This window comes from Scyliorhinus torazame, chromosome 2 (genome assembly GCF_047496885.1).
Source record: "Scyliorhinus torazame isolate Kashiwa2021f chromosome 2, sScyTor2.1, whole genome shotgun sequence".
NCBI lineage: Eukaryota > Metazoa > Chordata > Chondrichthyes > Carcharhiniformes > Scyliorhinidae > Scyliorhinus > Scyliorhinus torazame.
Window position 1 is genome coordinate 94,178,412 of NC_092708.1, and position 19,296 is coordinate 94,197,707.

General features: G+C 51.0%; 1 protein-coding gene across 4 annotated transcripts in view; it reads left to right on the forward strand.

The window, feature by feature from the left end:
* The window catches only part of LOC140389741 (voltage-gated inwardly rectifying potassium channel KCNH7-like), a 732,829-nt gene that overhangs the window by 704,655 nt on the left and 8,878 nt on the right, over positions 1-19,296 (forward strand). For all 4 annotated transcript variants that reach the window (XM_072474210.1, XM_072474216.1, XM_072474226.1 and 1 more), the window contains one exon: positions 2,161-2,353. In XM_072474210.1, coding sequence (XP_072330311.1) covers positions 2,161-2,353 — 193 coding nt within the window. The remainder of the gene's footprint in view (positions 1-2,160; positions 2,354-19,296) is intronic.

Here is a 19,296-nt window from a genome sequence, read left to right on the forward strand (position 1 = left end):
AAACCCCATGCAATATTAGCTGGTGCTGAGCCTCTGCCTGAGATAGGAAAGATTCAATACAATCGTTCTGGACTGCATTCACTCACATCAATGGGAGATCATGAGATAAAGTTAAGGGGTATGAGAAAAAACATTGGTTTGAAAATTGATTGGAAGGGAGAAATTATGAACCAAGGGTTAATAGCAGGTTTTGAGAGCAATGTTGGGGCGTTACTTGGGGTTCATTTCTGGAACCAGAATCTTCACTGTGTGTGCCAATGATTTGAATGATGAGCCAGGAGGGAATAGCATCTAGATTTGCAGATGTTACCAAGACAGGAGGTATAGTTAATCCTTTAGAAGACCAAAGGAGGAAGGAGTGGCGGATGAAATTCATTGTGAGCTTAAAACAAAAGCAGTAATTATAGGGTAAGTATTTAGCAGAGCGAGTTTACAGAACATTAAACACAGCATCAAATGTTGATGTGGCTGGTAAAGTAAAGTTAACAGAATTCTAGATTTTATTTCAAGAGATGTAGAATAAAAAGACAAAAATAGTGATGAATTTATAATAAACCTTATGAAGACCTTAGTTAGAGTACTGTGTGCAGCACTGGACTCCATATGATAAGAAGGATATTGAGGCTTTTGACGCAAATATTCTAGGAAGCCAATTTGTATAAAGAAATATAAATATGAACAAAAACTTGGAAAGTTGAGTGTTTTTTCAGTGGTACAGTAGTTTGAAATAATAAAAATGTTTAAAATTCCTAAATGTACTTCCTAATAACAATGTAACAAAGCAGCATTTTGGAGGCCAGTGTCCTGGGATATTATCTGTAGATACTGATTCCTGATACAAGGAGATCCAGAGAGACGTTTATGGGAAGGAAGTTGTTTGCATGCCACCACATCAAGCACCACTACTCAGATTTACAATGATTCCCTGTTGGCAGACAGTGCAGCAGACCATTACAGTATAATTTGGATAAATGTGAGCTTATTCACTTTGGAAGCAAAAACAGGAAGGCAGATTACTACCTGAATGGTTGTAAATTGGGAGAAGGGTGTGTGCAAAGGGACCTGGGTGTCCTTGTGCACCAGTCGCTGAAGGTAAACATGCAGGTGCAGCAGGCGGTAAAGAGGGCTAATGGTATGCGAGCCTTCATTGCGAGAGGTTTCGAGTACAGAAGCAGGAATGTGTTGCTGCAATTATACAGGGCCTTGGTGAGGCCACAACTGGAGTATTGTGTGCAGTTTTGGTCTCCTTTTCTGAGGAAGGATGTTCTTGCTCTCGAGGGAGTGCAGCGAAGGTTTACCAGACTGATTCCAGGAATGGCGGGACTGTCATATGAGGAGAGATTGACTAGGTTAGGATTGTTCTCGCTGGAGTTCAGAGGAATGAGGGGGATCTCATAGAGACTTATAAAATTTTAACGGGACTAGACAGGGTAGATGCAAGGAAGATATTACCAATGATGTGTGTGTCCAGAACCAGGGCTCACAGTCTGAGAATTCAGGGTAAACCATTTCAGACAGATATAAGGAGACATTTCTTCACACAAAGAGTGGTGAGCCTGTGGAATTCATTACCACAGGAAGTAGTTGATCTAAAACATTGAATATATTCAAGAGGCGGCTGGATATAGCACTTGGGGAGAATGGGATCAAAGGCAATGGAGAGAAAGCAGGATTAGGTTATTGATATGGATGATCAGCCATGATCGTGATGAATAGCGTAGCAGGCTCGAAGGGCCAAAAGGCCTCCTCCTGCTCCTATCTTCTATGTATCTATGTATTACCTGCACGACACTCCTCACTGATATCATTGAAGAAACACATGCAAACCACACTAGTGGTCCAATGCACTGTCTGTGTAGTGACACTCAAAGTTCTGCAAACATATTTCTCCCCTAAATGTATCATGCAAAAACAAAATTACAATATTTTTAACTTTTTAAAAAGGAGGCAATTCTTTTAGTGATAAGTAGTTCCGTATTTCTCAATGTTCACATGTAACCTTATCTTTATTTCGCAGAATATTTTTCAGAAAAGTAGCAATTCAGCTCTTATCATTAAAATCCAAATTTTTATGAAAACTGACAAAACATAGTTTATTCTAAATATTTGTACAGTATATAAGGACATGAGAATTGAACATACAATGTCTTGTTTTTCTAGGCTGGAAACACAAATGTCTACTGACATTCATACCATCTTGCAGTTACTACAACGGCAATCCATATCAGGACCACCGGCATACAGCATGGTAACAGCGACAAGAGACTATCAAAGGTCCTCTGGAAGAATGATACAGCCAGTCCAACCAGTAGCATCTGTAACAACAGAACACAGCTTCCCAACAACACCACAGGTAAATATCCAGTATTGGATATTACAATTTAACACTTCCTAAAGGTCTGATCAGGAACAATGCCAGAAAGTTGTGTCCCAGGTAGCTGGGGGTGATGGGTGGCAGTACATATTTATGTCTACCTCTCCAAATATGCTGGAAAATGGGATGGTAGGGAAACAATTTGTTTTTAAATTCCCACCCAATGGCCACATACCATGATTGTTATATTTCAACCTTTAAATTATTGTACCATACATAAAAGGGTTGAGATGGGGGGGTGGGGGTAGGCAGGCAGGCGATCACCAAACTTTCCCTAAGTGCACTAATTTGAAGTTTAGTGAAATCATTTTGAATCCTTTGGACTGTGTGTTTAATAGCTCGTAGCTGACCCCATATTGTTATCAGTTACACTTGAATTTAGGCATACGTGAGATGCAATATATTACAGTATTCAAGCAGCAGTTTACAAAGAACAATGAAAACTATATTCCCTATTATTGTCCTTTGGGTAGAAAATATAACCCATTCCCATTCTGTCTACTCATTTACTGGTTACATATGTATGATACCCTGCCTTCCCTTCTGGATTAGAAATACGATAGATCTCCTGGGTTATTCCCCAAATACTGGAACTGTAGAGCTCCATTCATAAGCACACAAAGGTCTGAGGTTAAGCACAGGCCTCAGGCCTCCATTATCTGCATTCTAGCCTTAAGATAAGCCTTTTCTGCATCCATGGTTGATAACGTACAGCCTTCCCGTGGCAGCCATTGAGTGAATGGCCACACACAAGGTGACTCCTACTTGAAGGTGTTGGTTTTGGTCCCTTTTAGCTGAACTTCGGCGAATCTTGATGGAAAAGTCGTTTGGAGAGGGGAGAGGGATCAGTTCTCCCCCGGATGGCCATGTCTGCGGGTTACCAAACTCGACAGAAGACAGTGAAAGCCCTGGCTAAAGTGTTGGAGGACACTCCAAGTGGCGCAGTATCAATTGGCAGAGAGGGTAGCTGCCAATGGAGCATTTGGTGACCTTCATTAAAGATGAATTTCGTCAGCAGCATAAAGAAATGCAGAGTGACTGTTCAAAAGCGATTGAGGGCGCAGTGACACCTCTTCGCAGGATTCTGGAAAGCCGAGAAGAACCTGGAGCGACGATCCAAGAGGTGGAGAAGGTGGTGTCCGACCAGAGTGACTGGACTGTTTCGCTGGAAATGGAGATGCCGATCCTGGGGGACATGTGCAAGACGCAGCGAGCAATGGTGGAAGACCAGGAAAACAGGTCCAGGCGGCAAAATCTTTGGATTGTGGGCCTACAGAGGGAGTGGATGGAAAGAGTGCAACGGGCTACATTTCGAGGAAGCTGGCCAGGACGAGAAGGTACTGGACAAGGCCCCAGAGGTGGATCGGGCCCATAGGCTCCTGAGGCAGATGCCAAGAGTGGGAGAGCCACTGTGGGCGGAAATTATGCATTAGCTCATGGACAAGGAAAAAGTCCTGAGGTGGGCCAGAGCGCAGCAGGATTGCGATTGTGAAGGAAACAGAATTTGGATTTTTCAGGACAATGGGGCTGAGTTGGCCAAGAGCCGGGCGAGGTTCAAGGCCTTCTATGAGTGGCTGTCTCACTCTAATATGCAGATTTGCTAACAAGTGATCTACATCGCAATGTCTCATGAGATCGCATTCGACCTCGCAAGGCATTGCAAACCAGATAGGTTCTTGGAGCGGGGTCTCCTGGCTCTTATCAGCTACGCTGCATTGCGGTGAGCTGCTTTTCGGACTCAGCATGGCCGTTGGATCGTGCTCTCAGTGTGGGCTAAACTGCTGTGAAACTCCCCAGGGCCTAAAAAAGTGACTAATAGTGTTGTTTGATAAGTGGTGGAGAACTCGCTGGCAGAGCCAATGGGGAACACCCTGAAAAACCTGCCACAAATGAACTTATAATTTTTTTCCATTAAATTCCGCCCAACGTTTTGAGTGCAATGTGACGACTTCAGAACTGAAGAGGAAAAATGTGATGCATTATATGCTGTTGAAAAAGGGGGCAGGCGGTCAGATAGAACAGTTTAGAACTGAACTCGGTTATCAGTTTGCCTTCATGGAACAACTACACGCAAGACCATACTTGAAACTGTACATAAGTTAACAGACCAATAAAACTAGCCACCCATTCTAATCCTAACTTCCAGCACACAAGCCTCAAGATCTTGTCAATGAGCCACCACTAATCCAACCTAACAAAACCATATCAAGTACATAATATAACATATTAAAGGGAGGTCAGGGTATGTTAGAAGGTGGGAACAAATAACAAAAGTCAATGTGCAAAGTAAAGAAACAAAGCATTTTTTAAAATTAATTTGTCCAAAGTAAGTGTTAATAGCAGAATAAAGTTCAGCTGTGAAGACAAAAAGATGGGAAAAGATATAAACTCGAGGTATAAAAAAAATCAAAATAGAGGACAGAGTTGGTCTGAAGTTGTTGAACTCAAATGGCGAGTCCAGAAGACTGTACGGTGCCTAATTGGAAGATGAGAGGCGAGATTCTCCGATCCCCCCGCCGGGTCGGAGAATCGCCGGAGGCTGGCGTGAATCCCGCCCCCGCCGGTTGCCGAATTCTCCGGCACCGGATATTCGGCGGGGGCGGGAATCCCGCCGCGCCGTTTGGCGGACCCCCCCCCCCCGCGATTCTCCGGCCCGGATGGGCCGAACTCCCGCTGCTAAAATGCCTGTCCCGCCGGCATAGATTAAACCACCTACCTTACCGGTGGGACAAGGCGGCGCGGGGCGATCTGGCCCCGTGGGGTGCCCCCACGGTGGCCTGGCCCGCAATTGGGGCCCACCGATCCACGGGCGGGCCTGTGCCGTGGTGACACTCTTTCCCTTCTGCCTTCGCCACAGTCTCCACCATGGCGGAGGCGGAAGAGACTCCCTCCACTACGCATGCGCGAGAATGCCGTCAGTGGCCGCTAACGCTCCCGCACATGTGCCGCCCGGAGATGTCATTTCCGCGCCAGCTGGCGGGGCACCAAAGGCCTTTTGCGCCAGCTGGCGGGGCGGAAATTTGGCCGGCGAGAGCCTAGCCCCTTAAGTTGGGGCTCGGCCCCCCAAGATGCGGAGCATTCCGCACCTTTGGGGCAGCGTGATGCCCGACTGATTTGCGCCGTTTTGGGCGCCAGTCGGCGGACATCGCACCGATACCACAGAAATTTGGCCCGAGGTGTTGTTCCTCCAGCTTGTGTTGGGTTTCACCAGAATATTGTTGTTTTACTGAGAACAGAGGAGGCTGAGGGGTGACTTGATTAAGATGTACAAAACTATGAGGGTTCTAGATAGAGTAGACAGGGAAAACTTGTTTCCCCAAGTGGAGGTGGAGCACAGATTCAAGATGCTTGGTAGAAAGATTAGAGGAGATATTAGGAAAAACATTTTCAGCTAGAGGGTGGTAGGGGTATGTGTACCTGAAGTGCCTCAAGGCTACAAGCCAGGTGCTGGAAGGTGGGATTAGAATGGGTGGCTGGTTTTATTTCAACGGCCGCAGACACGGTGGGATGAATGGCTTCTTTCTGTAACATAACCTTTCCATGGCTCTATTGCAGCAGGATGAGGGCAGAACTGTGAGAACGAGAGCAAGGTGGTAAATTGAAATGGGAATTGATCAGGAGATCCGGGTCATGCTTGCAGACTAAGCAGCGGTGTTCCACAAAGCCCAGCCTGCCCAATGTAGAGAAGACAGCATTTTTAATTGAAAGAAGTACAAGTAAAGTGCTGTTTCATCTGGAAAGAGTGTTTGGGGCCTTAGATGGTGAGGAGGGAGGAGGTAAACCTCTTGCGATTGAATGGGAAGGTGCCATGAAAAAAAGGATGAGCTGTTGGGGGTGATAGAGGAGCTGATCAGGATGTTGCGGAGGGAGCAGTCCTTACAGTATGCTGACAAAGAATGCGAAAGAAAGATTTGTTTGGTGGTGGTGGCAGAAATGGCAGAGGATGATCTTTTGAACAAAGAGTCTAGTGAGGTGTCAAGTGAAGACAAGGGGAACCTTATTGTCGTTTTGGTAGGGAGGGGAAGGGGTGGGGAAAGACATATGGTAAATGGGTCGGATACGGTTGAAGGCTCTGGGCCCTGTGGGGGGGTGGTAGTCTCGGGTCAGGAAAGAGAAAGACATATCGGAGTGCCACAGTGGAAGGTAGTGTCAGGTGAGAGTACCTTTAAGAAATGGGTGTTTATTAATGGGTGCATATATAAATATCTGTAGTGAGGGTACCTTTAAGAAATGGGTGTTTACTACTGCAGTGATGTCAGAGAGGGGGTGGAGCTGGGCTGTCTGTCAGCTTTTTACTTTTGTTTTTGAGCAGACTGCAGGGTGTGTTTTAGTTTCGTTTTCAGAGCTGGATAGCTGCCGCCACAGCCAGAAGGTGTATGAATCTCTCTCTGTAATCTAAAGACTGTTAATCGATCCTGGTGATTTTAAACTAATAACAGTAGTGACTTTAACCTGATGTGCTTCTGGTAAAAGGTGTTTTAAGTCGTATGGATGTTGAAAGGAAAGCTTAAAGGTTTACTTAGTGTTGTAGTCTTTGGGGGTTGTATTTGAATTAATGGTTGCTAAGACGTTCACTGTATGTTTCAAAAAGGTTAACTTGAGTTCATAGAGTAAACATTGTTTTGCTTTAAAAAGTACTTTCCCATTTCTGCAGTACCACGCCTGTAGAGTGGGCTGTGTGCTCCCCATAACACAATCTAGTAAACGTTGTGGGTCAGGTGAACTCCATGATACACTTTGGGGTTCTCTAAACGCGGGTCCAAACAAGGGGGATAAAAGTCTAGCTATTGGATTGGCTTAGTGAACTTAAAGACAGTGAGGCGTGAGCATATTGTGGGTGCTTTTCAGGTGTGGTATTTTAGTTTAAGTCAGGAGTGTGTTGTGGACAATGGTTCTTTCAGAGGCTCAGAAGTTTTTGGGGGTGGAGACGGTCACACGCAGTACCTTATGGACAGAGACTAAAAGCAGACTTTTAGATTTGGCTAAAACATTGCAGTTAACATAACCTGATAAAATGAGAAAAAATGAGGTAATTATGGCAGTGGCTAAGCATTTAAAGTTGTCTGAGATACAGTTTGACTCATTGGAAATGGCAAAAATTCATTTACAACTTCAACGAATGGAACATGAGAAAGAATTAAAGCAGCTTGAATATGAAAGAGAGGAAAAAGAAAGAGAGAGAGAGAGCACGGAAAAAGAAAGAGAAAGAGATAGAGCGTAAAGAGAAAGAGAGAGAGAGGTAAAAGAAAAGGAGAGGGAATAAAGGAGAAAAGAAAGAATAGCCCTAGCAGAACAAAAAGAAAGAGAAAGGGAGATACAGATCAGGGAAAAAGAAAAAGAGAGAGAGTTTGAACTTCAGAAAATGGCCATGAAACATGACAGTCAGTTAAAATTGGCAGACAGAAAGGGAAACGTACAGTTGGAGGATAGTGATGAGGATGTGAGAAAGAGCATCAAAGTCGAAGGCTTGGTGGGGATCTATTTAAATATGTCCAAGCATTGCCAAGGTTTGACGAGAAGGAGGTAGAAGCCTTTTTCATTTCATTTCAAATGAAATGGCCACAGGACATGTGGATATTACTGATTCAAACAAAGCTGGTAGGTAGGGCTAGTGAAGTGTTTGCATCTCTACCGGAGGAGTTATCTGGGACGTATGAGGAGGTGCAAAGATCCATCTTAGGTGCATATGAACTAGTGCCTGAAGCTTACAGACAAAGGTTTAGAAATTTAAGGAAATAATTTGGTCAAACATACATGGAGTTTGAAAGGCTCAAACAGAGTAATTTTGATAGGTGGATAAGGGCTTTGAAAATAGACCAAACATATGAAGCTCTCAGAGAAATTGCACTTTTGGAGGAGTTTAAAAATTCAATTCCTGATGTAGTGAGAACTCAGGTGGAAGAGCAGAGGGCTAAAACTGCGAGATTAGCAACAGAAATGGCAGATGATTATGAATTAGTTCATAAATCAAAGCTTGGTTTCCGACATCAGTTTCAGCCTGTGAGGGATAGAAACTGAGGACATGAGAAATACTCAAGTGGTAAAGGTAAAGGTGATCTGATGGGAGATAATAAGGAGAGTGTACCTCAGATTAAAAAAGAAATCCAGGAGGGTGGAAGAGACATGAAAAGTTTCAAATGTTTTCACTGTAATAAACTAGGCCATGTAAAGTCAGACTGTTGGTTGTTGAAGAGAAGCACTGGGAAGGCTGATGTGGTAAAACAGGATAAGACAGAGGGGTTTGTTAAAGTGGTGGAGGAAAGCCCAAGTGAAGCAAAGGAGGTGCAAAAGATTGTACAGACTGATCGAGAGGTGATTGATAAGAAGGTGCCAGATCATTTTAAAGAATTTACTTGTGTGGGTAATGTTTACTCATGTGTATCAGGAGGAGCAGGTAAAGAAGTCACAATTTTAAGAGATAAGGGAGCCAGTCAATCTTTAATGGTAAGAGATGAGGAGTTATGTAGTTTGGGAAGAATGTTGCCAGAAAAGGTGGTAATATGTGGAATTCAGGGTGAGAGGAGTAGTGTTCCATTATATAAGGTAAGGTTGGAAAGTCCAATGAAGAGTGGTGAAGTGGTAGTAGGAGTAATAGAGAAACTATCTTTTCCAGGAATACAGTTTATCTTGGGTAATGATATAGCTGGATTGCAGGTGAGAGTGATGCCTACTGTGGTTGATAAGCCAGTGGAAAATCAGACAACTGAAGTGTTGAAGGACGAATATCCTGGGATTTTTCTGGATTGTGTAGTAACAAGGTCACAAAGTCACAGGTTAAGACAAGAGGAGAAATCAAAGAGACTTCCGGTTGCGGTGATGCTGAGCTAGCCGCACGTTTCGGCGGCTCCAGCTCCGACGGACCTTCGGGCTCTTTTAAGAGCCCCAACGGGTAATTTTTTGATGACCCAACCCGGTGTGGGGTGTGTGAGAAGGGAGTCCCCCCCAAACGAAGGAGGAAAAAACCGGCGGCGGCGGCTGCAGCCCGAGGAATCGTCGACCAAAAGATCAGAGGGAGAGAAGTACAAGATGGCGGCGGAGAAAGCGCAGGCGACATGGGGGCCTGAGCAGGATGAAATCGTGAGACGGTGCGTCGAGCTGCTGAAGAGGGAGGTGCTGACCCCGATGCTACAGGCAATTGAGGGGCTCAAGGAGACATTAAAGACCCAGGAGACAGAGCTCCGCGTGGTGGAGCAGAAGGTGACAGATATTGAGGACGAGAGCCTGGGCCTGGCGGTTAAGACTCAGACGCACGAGGCACTTCATAAAAAGTGTACTGAAAGGATCGAGGCCCTAGAAAACGGAGCGCGAAGGAAGAACCTTCGGTTACTGGGTCTCCCTGAGGGTGTGGAAGGAGTGGACTGTGGAGCGTACGCAAGTACGATGCTGAGCTCACTGATGGGTGCTGAGGCCCCTACGGGCCCCATGGAGGTGGAGTGGGCAAATCGGATTCCGTCGAGAAGACCAGAAGCGGGAGAACCACCGAGGGCGATAATCGTGCGATTTTACCGCCTTAAAGACAGAGAAGAGGTCCTGAGATGGGCTAAAAAGGTGCGGAGTAGCAGATGGGAGAATGCTGTGGTACGGATATACCAGGATTGGAGTGCGGAGGTGGCGAGAAGGAGGGCGAGCTTCAACCGAGCCAAAGAGGTGTTGCATAAAAGGAAGGTGAAGTTTGGGATGCTGCAGCCGGCAAGACTATGGGTCGCGTATCAGGAGAGACACCATTATTTCGAGACGGCGGAGGAAGCATGGTCCTTCATCGAAGAAGAGAAATTGGATCGGAACTGAGGGACTGATGCTGCAGGAAATGTTATTGTTATTGATTTTGTTAATGTTATGGTTGAAGTTAATTGAGAAGCAAACTGGGAAGGGGGGAGACATTGGGGAAATGTGGGCGCCGGTGAGGGGGGAAAGACGGGACATAGTCGGAGAATGGGGAAGGGGAGGGGGAGGGGAACGGGAGCTGCGCCATAAGAGGCGGGTCAGGTAAAGGGATGTTCCCGCGCCAGAAAGAATAAGGCGGGAAGACAGGCGCAAGGCGGATGGGAGTTCCCCCACACGGGGGGGGGGGGGGGGTCGAGGAGTGAGCAGGAGTAGCCGGGGTCAGTTGAAGTCAGCTGACTTACGGAAGTGATATGGGGGGAGCAATCATGCTAGATAGGGATCTAGCGGGGGGGGGGGGGGGGGGGGACACAACTGGGTTGCTGCTGCGGAAATCCAAAAGGAAATGGCTAAAGAGTGGGTGGGCGGGGATGGTGTGCGACGCTGGGGGAGCGAGCAGGAGCGCAGAGGCGGGATATGGGACTGGCCTAGAGAAGGTAATGGCTAGTCAACACGGGAGGGGGGCAGGTAGCCCCCTAGTGAGGCTGATCACGTGGAACGTGAGAGGCCTGAACGGACCGATAAAAAGGGCCCGAGTGCTCGCGCATTTGAAAGGACTAAGGGCAGACGTGGTTATGCTCCAAGAGACGCACCTAAAGGTGGCGGACCAAGTTAGGCTAAGGAAAGGATGGGTGGGACAGGTGTTCCACTCAGGACTGGACACAAAGAACAAAGGGGTGGCCATTTTGGTGGGGAAACGGGTAGCATTTGAAGCAAAGAACATCGTAGCAGATAGTGGAGGTAGATATGTAATGGTGAGTGGTAGGCTGGAGGGAATGGAGGTCGTGTTGGTTAATGTGTATGCCCCAAATTGGGACGACGCGGGATTTATGAGACGGATGCTAGGGCGTATACCGGACCTGGAGGTAGGAAACTTGATTTTAGGAGGAGACTTTAATACGGTGCTGGACCCGGGGCTAGATAGATCCAGCTCAAGGACCGGAAGAAGGCCGGCAGCGGCCAAGGTACTTAAGGGGTTTATGGACCAAATGGGGTGAGTGGATCCATGGCGATTTCTTAGACCTAGGGCTAGGGAGTTTTCCTTCTTCTGCCATGTCCATAAAGTGTACTCCCGGATAGATTTTTTTGTTTTGGGAAGGTCGTTGATCTCTAGGGTGGAAGAAGCTGAGTACTCAGCCATAGCGGTTTCGGATCATGCCCCACATTGGGTGGACCTGGAATTAGGAGAGGACAGGGAGCAGAGAACACTCTGGCGATTAGATGTGGGACTGATGGCGGATGAGGGAGTGTGTGCAAGAGTGCGGGGGTGTATTGAGAGATACCTGGAGGTCAATGACGACGGCGAGGTCCCTGTGGGAGTGGTTTGGGAAGCACTAAAAGCGGTGGTCAGAGGAGAGCTGATCCCTCTTGGGGCCCACAAAAGGAAAACAGAGGCCAAGGAAAGGGAAAGATTACTGGGGGAAATTTTAAGGGTGGACAGGGAATTTGCAGAGACCCCGGAGGAGGAATTGTACAGGGAGAGGAGACGACTCCAGACGGAGTTTGACCTTCTGACCACCAGAAAGGCGGAGGTACTGTGGAGGAAGGCACAGGGGAGGAGGTATGAATATGGGGAAAAGGCTAGTCGCCTGTTGGCGCATCAATTGCGAAAGAGGGCAGCAGCGAGGGAGATAGGAGGAATTAGAGACGAAAAGGGAGACACGGTGCGAAGGGCAGGAAAGATAAATGAGGTGTTCAAGACCTTCTATGAGGAACTGTATAGGTCTCAACCCCCAGAGGGAGAGGAGGGGATGCGGCAGTTCCTGGACCAATTGAGGTTCCCGAAAGTGGAGGAGCAGGAGTTGGTAGGCCTGGGGGCACCGATTGAGGTGGACGAGGTTATTAAGGGACTGGGAAGCATGCAAGCAGGGAAGGCCCCGGGGCCAGACGGGTTCCCGGTGGAATATTACAGAAAATATGTGGACTTGTTGGCCCCGTTGATGGCGAGGACGTTCAATGAGGCCAGGGAAGGGGGGACTCTACCCCCGACGATGTCGGAGGTGACGATATCGCTAATTTTGAAGAGGGACAAAGATCCGTTGCAGTGCGGGTCCTATAGACCTATTTCACTATTGAATGTGGACGCCAAACTGCTGGCAAAGGTACTGGCATCGAGGATAGAGGACTGTGTCCCGGGGGTGGTGCACGAAGACCAGACAGGGTTCGTAAAAGGGAGACAACTGAATGTTAACGTGCGACGACTATTAGGGGTGATAATGATGCCCCCAGTGGAGGGGGAGGCAGAGATAGTGGCGGCAATGGACGCAGAGAAGGCATTTGATAGGGTGGAGTGGGAGTATCTATGGGAAGTGTTAAGGAGGTTTGGGTTTGGGAACGGGTTTATTAGCTGGGTTAGACTTCTTTATGGGGCTCCAACGGCAAGCGTAGTTACAGGTCGACATAGATCGGAGTATTTCCGACTATATAGGGGAACAAGACAGGGATGCCCGCTGTCTCCATTGTTGTTCGCATTGGCAATTGAAGCTCTGGCCATGGCGTTGAGAGACTCCAGGAAATGGAGAGGGGTGATTAGAGGGGGAGAAGAACACCGAGTCTCGTTATACGCGGATGACCTATTGTTATACGTGTCGGACCCAGCGGGGGGGATGATAGAGGTTATGCGAATTTTGAGGGGGTTCGGGGAATTCTCGGGGTATAGGCTAAACATGGGGAAGAGTGAATTATATGTGATACATCCAGGGGACCAGAGTAGAGAGATAGTAGGCTTGCCGCTAAGGAAAGTGGAAAGAAACTTCCGATACATGGGGATTCAGATCGCTAGGAGCTGGGGAACCTTGCACAGACTTAATCTGACACGGCTGGTAGAACAATTGGGGGAGGACTTCAAGAGGTGGGACATGCAGCCTCTATCGCTGGCGGGCAGGGTGCAAGCAATTAAGATGATGGTCCTCCCGAGGTTCTTATTTGTATTTCAATGTCTCCCTATATTAATCACCAAGACCTTTTTTAATAAAATAGACAGGAGCATCACGAGCTTCGTGTGGGCAGGGAAAGTTCCGAGAGTAAGGAGGGGGTTCCTTCAGCGTAGTAGGGACAGAGGAGGATTGGCACTACCGAACTTGGGCGATTACTATTGGGCCGCCAAAGTGGCAATGGTACGTAGATGGATGATGGATAGTGAGGGAGCGGCGTGGAAAAGACTGGAGAGAAAGTCCTGTAAAGGGACGAGTTTAGAGGCGCTGGTGACGGCGCCGCTACCGTTCTCACCTAAAAAGTTTACCACGAACCCGGTGGTGGCGACAACACTGAATATCTGGGGACAGTGGAGGTGACAGAGAGGGGTGCGGGGAGCCCTGGTGGGGTCCCCTATCAGGAACAACCATAGGTTCGCCCCAGGAAGAATGGATGGAGGATTTCAGAGCTGGTACCAGTTGGGAATTAGGAGGGTGGGAGATTTATTTATAGATGGGACTTTTGCGAGCTTGGGAGCATTGGAGGAAAAGTATAAGTTGCCCTGGGGAAATGGACTATATTAATGTACCTGTTTGTGTGTGTTGTTTTTTTTTAAACGAAAAAGTATATTTACTGTGTGCATTTCTTAAAGGATAGTGAAAAGGTGAAAAATGAAACCACCTTGAAGTTGATGGTTTATTTTTTTTTCTTGGGGGGAGTAGTCATGTGAGAGTACCTTTCAGAAATGCGTGTTTATAAATGGGTGTGTACAAAAATATCTGTAGTGAGAGAACCTTTAAGAAATGGGTGTTTACTACTGCAGTGATGTCAGAGAGTGGGTTGTCTGTCAGCTTTTTACTTTCGTTTTTGAGCAGGCGTGTTTTAGTTTCGTTTTCAGAGCTGGATAGCTGCAGTCACAGCCAGAAGGTGTATGAATCTCTCTCTCTGTAATCTAAAGACTGTCAATCGATCCTGGTGATTTTAAACTAATAACAGTAGTGACTTTAACCTGATGTGCTTCTGGTAAAAGGTTTTTTAAGTCGTATGGATGTTAAAAGGAAAGCTTAAAGGTTTACTTAGTGTTGTAGTCTTTGGGGGTTGTATTTGAATTAATGGTTGCTAAGATGTTCACTGTATGTTTCAAAAAGGTTAACTTGAGTTCATAGAATAAACATTGTTTTGCCTTAAAAAATACTTTTCCATTTCTGCTGTTCCACACCTGTAGAGTGGGCCGTGTGCTCCCCATACCACAATCTATTAAAAGTTGTGGGTCAGGTGAACTCCATGATACACTTTGGGGTTCTCTAAACCCTGGCCCATAACAGTAGCATCATCAGAACAGAGACAGAGAAACTGGGAGAGGGCTTTCTGATTACTTATTTTTAGGCCCGATTAATTTTCTAAGCCACAATTTGAACAGTTACTGGTGGAAATGCACATCATGTTATAATAAAGGGGCAGATGTTATTAATTATTGCTCTCAGATCATTTGAATTCAGTTCAAGCCTACTGAGGACATAAATCTGAAATTCCCCTGATATCTTGACATGCCCATCATGTCTGACCCCAGAAAATGTCAGGGGCAAAATGTTGACCTGCAGTAACCATGGACCACATGCCAGTAGCCTTTGGGATCAATTTGGTAAGTTCTGCAATGGAAGACAAGGGGCGTCATTCTCCGACCCCCTGCCGGGTCGGAGAATGGCCGTTGGCCGCCGTGAATCCCGCCCCCGCCGAAGTCTCCGAAGGGAGAAAAGTCGGCGGGGCGTTAATGGCGCCGCTGCCGCGGAGAATGTCACGGGTCTGCGCAAGGCAGCCGATTTTCGGCCTGCCGATATTCTCCCTTCCGGGTGGGCCGAAGCCCCGTCGACGTGATGACCGTTCATGTCGACGTGAATCAAACCTCCTTTTCATCGGCGTGACCCGGTGCTCCAGGCTCACGCCGACCAGCGAGGAGGTGAGTGACGGCCTGGGGGGTTGGCTCTGGGCAGGAAATGGCGTGGCCGCAGACTGATTGCGTGAGGAGAGGTGTGTCTCGGCTTGTGTGTGTGTGTGTGCGGCGGGGGGGGGGGGGGGGGGGGGGGCGGTTAGAGAAGGCTGGGCTCCGGGGGAGTGCCGGGAGGGGGTCCGTGCTGGGGTGGAGGTTGGGGGTTGGGGGGTCCGTGCCGGGGTGGAGGTTGGGGGGGTTCCGTGCTGGGGTGGAGGTTGGGGGTTGGGGGGGGTCCGTGCTGGGGTGGAGGTTGGGGGGGGGGTCCGTGCCGGGGTGGAGGTTGGGGGTTGGGGAGGGGGTCCGTGCCGAGGAGGGTGATGGGAGGGCAAATGAGTTGGTCCACCTGGCCAGGTGCCAGCCTCCAACAGTTGGACCCATGCGGTCCATGCCACCTGGCTGGGGGGAGGAGGGGATATGGGCAATGATGACATGTCGTCGTTCCCCTCCCCCCCACCAGGCCGTCATGTTTTCAGACCATCCAGCGATGTTGGCCGCCGTGGTGGCAGCCGCTCATGTCTATGTTGCCCTGGATGAGGAGGAGGAGGAGGAGGAGGAGGAGCGTGCCAGAGAGGCGGCGCAGGCTGCCGCAGAGGGGCAGGCGGCAGCCGCCCAGGCTGGAGGGACACCTGACCGACAGGACGAGGAGGGGGAGGAGGACGTCGCGGCCCCACGGCAACGGAGGCACCCGAGGGCGCCCCGTGTGTACCGGCCCCGGCAGTCATACCAGGACCTCACGGACCGGGAATGCAGGAGGAGACTCCGGATGAGCCGGGAAACCGTGGCACACATCTGCCACCTGCTGGCACACCTGTCACCGCGTGGCACTGGCGGGGGACACCCTCTCCCCGTGTCTGTCAAGGTTACGGTGGCCCTGATCTTTTATGCAATGGGGTCATTCCAGGCACCGAGTGGGGACCTGTCCGGCATATCGCAGACATCGGTGCATCGGTGCATCCGGGCAGTGACAGATGCCCTTTATGCCATGGCGCACCGCTACATCCGCTTCCCCGTGGACCGGGCCAGCCAAGATGCCCGGGCCGTGGGCTTCTCTGCCGTTTCCGGGTTCCCCATGGTCCAGGGCGCGATCGATGGGATGCACGTCGCCGTGCGGCCACCTGCAGATAACAGGGCCGTGTTCACTAATAGGAAGGGGACCTATTCGATGAACGTACAGGTGGTCTGCGACCACCGCATGATGATCCTGCACGTCTGCGCCCATCACCCAGGCAGTGTACACGACTCATTCGTGTTGTCGCGGTCATCCATCCCCGGCATGTACGAGGGACGCCATCCCCGGCTGAGGGGCTGGTTGCTGGGCGACAGGGGCTACCCATTGCGATCGTGGCTGATGACGCCTATACGGAGGCCACGCAATGAGGCGGAGAACCGCTACAATGATGCCCATGTAGCGACAAGGGGAGTGATCGAGAGGTGCTTTGGCGTGCTGAAGATGCGTTTCAGGTGCCTGGACTTCTCTGGGGGCGCCCTCCAGTATCGGTCAGATAGGGTCGGCCGCATCATTGTGGTGTGCTGCGTCCTGCACAACATAGCCCAGCAGAGGGGCGATGTGCCGCAGGCAGAGGAGGGCGGAGTGGAGGAGCAGCAGGAAGAGGCGCAGTCCTCCCCAGATGAGGGGGATGGGGGCAATGGTCAGGGCAGACGGGGTAGACACAGGCGGGTGGCTGTCCACCGTTACCGGCTGGCCCAGCGGGCACGGGACTGACTGATAGCCGCCCGCTTCACTGACTAGATGGGCGTGGGAATCGGGTAGTATGGCCACAGACCGCACACCATGGCAACAGCTGACCACCCACACCCCCCAACCATCCACCCACCCAGCACCCTCACCCCCCTCCCCAACCCCACACACCCCACCCGCATGCACACCACCCCCCCCCCCAATTGCCGATCCACCGGCGGCACAACGGGCCGGGCTCACCCAGTTGCGGGTGGACACGTGTCTATCGCAGGCCATGGAGGATGATGACAACCCGCCCTCCGATGAGCTCCTGGCTCTACATCGTTGGACTATGTCTGACCCATGGCCACAGTACCACCATCCACCCGGACCATCCCTGCTGTGACACTGCAGCGCACGGTCCCGTCCTCTGCCCGGGGGATGTTGATGGCGGCCCAGGGGGAAGGGGGCAGACTCACCTGGGGCTGAGGTAAGACCACCCGTCACACACACACTTGCGCTCAACATACATGACACGCCCGCACACTTTGGACAGAGCACAAAGGCAGCTTCGGTAGGTGTAACATTGACTTTAATAACCAAAGGAGTTCATGCACGTGCCCTAGCCCCTAAAACTCATCTGTGCCCTGCACCCGTGCCAACTTACTCAGTGTCTAATTGTTTGGCCTTACGGGCCCTTTGACTACGTCTACGTGGTTCCCCAGACGGTACAGCAGAACTGGAGGTGGACTCCTGTGATTCCTGCCCTCTGACACTGGATCCCTTTGGCGGCCGTTTCCTGGGGCGTCCTGGCCTAGATGGGCCAGGCTGCGGCCCGGGTGACTGGGATGGCGAGCTGCCAGCCTGTCCTGCCCGTTGCCCACCCGATGCACCTGGGACGGAAGGGGGGGAGTCCGAGGTGTCGCGGTGTACCGGGACCTCCCCTACAGAGGGAGCCGGGACGGACCACACCACCTCCTCCTCCCTCGGGGCCCGATGGCCCCCAGGCCTCTACATGGGTGGGGGATGCGAACGGACTGGCCATCCGACGCGCCCCCGACATCTGGCGCTGCCAGTCCTGGAGGCCCGTGCTGGTAGCGACAGGGGTCTGCAGGTTTGCAGCCATGGAGCCCAGGGGGTTGTCAAACCCTGTCTGTGACAGTGCGACGCCGGCTCGCACATGGCCACTGGCGCTGATGCCCTCAGCGATGGCCTGCTGAGACTGGGCCATGGCCTGCAGAGACTGGGCCATGGCCTGCAGAGACTGGGCTATGGCCTGCTGAGACTGGGCCATGGCCTGCTGAGACTGGGCTATGGCGTTGAGCGCCTCTGCCATCTGGCGCTGGCACTGGCTCATGGCCTCCTGTGAGAGGGCAGCCATTTCCTGGGCCACAGACGCCGCCTGCACGGAAGGCCCCAGGCCTCGCAAACCGTTCCCCATGTCTGACACCGTCGCACCCATTGCCTCCAACGCGGACGCCACCCGTGCGGTGTCAGCCTGGGTGGCACGCATGACCGGGACCACTCCCAGCTCCTGGACGTGGGTGGACTCCTCCACCTGCGACCGCAGCCGCCGCAAGCTACCCGTCACCATATTCGCTCGTCTCCGTGTCGGTGGTTGCATCGGATCTATGTGTGGGTGTGGTAACTGCAGGAACCCGGCATCCATCTGGGCGGCAGATGTTCGCTTGGCCTGGGCTGCCCTCCGACCGCCCGGTCCCTCTGCTGCTCCTACCTCCACCTGCTGTACCGGGACGGCTGTGTTGTGCGCACCAGTGAGTGTACCAGACGCCTCATCACTAAAGTGCCCAACCGTGGTGAGTGTTTCTGCGATGGTGGAGGGTGTTGGTGACAGCAGTGGCGTTGTGTCGTGCTCTTCGTCCCACTCTGACTCCATGGCACTTTGGGGTGGGGGTTCGTCTCCACCCATCCACTCTGAGTCACTGTCCGGTATTTCGTCTTCCCGAACCCGGGTAGTGCCGTCCCGGGTAGTGCTGTCCCGGGTAGGGGTGTCCTGGGTAGTGCTGTCCCGGGTAGTACTGTCCCGGGTAGGGGTGTCCTGGGTAGTGGTGTCCCGGGTAGGGGTGTCCTGGATAGTGGTGTCCTGGGTAGTGGTGTCCTGGCTCGGATGTGACGGGGGCCTGTGGCTGCCCCCCTCATCGCTGGGTGGTCGCTCCCGCACGTGACGGGGGTGTCGTCTCCCTGTTGCTCCAGGTCTCTCCGTCTCCCGTGGTGTGCGAGGGGCATCCTGCAGGCGTCGCATGCTGGAGGGTCCGGGTCTCTCCGTCTCCCGTGGTCTCCGAGGGGCATTCTGCGGGCGTCGCATGCTGGAGGGTCCGGGTCTCTCCGTCTCCCGTGGTCTCCGAGGGGCATCCTGCGGGCATCGCATGCTGGAGGGTGCGGGTCTCTCCGTCTCCTGTGGTCTCCGAGGGGCATCCTGCAGGCGGTGTGCATCTGCAG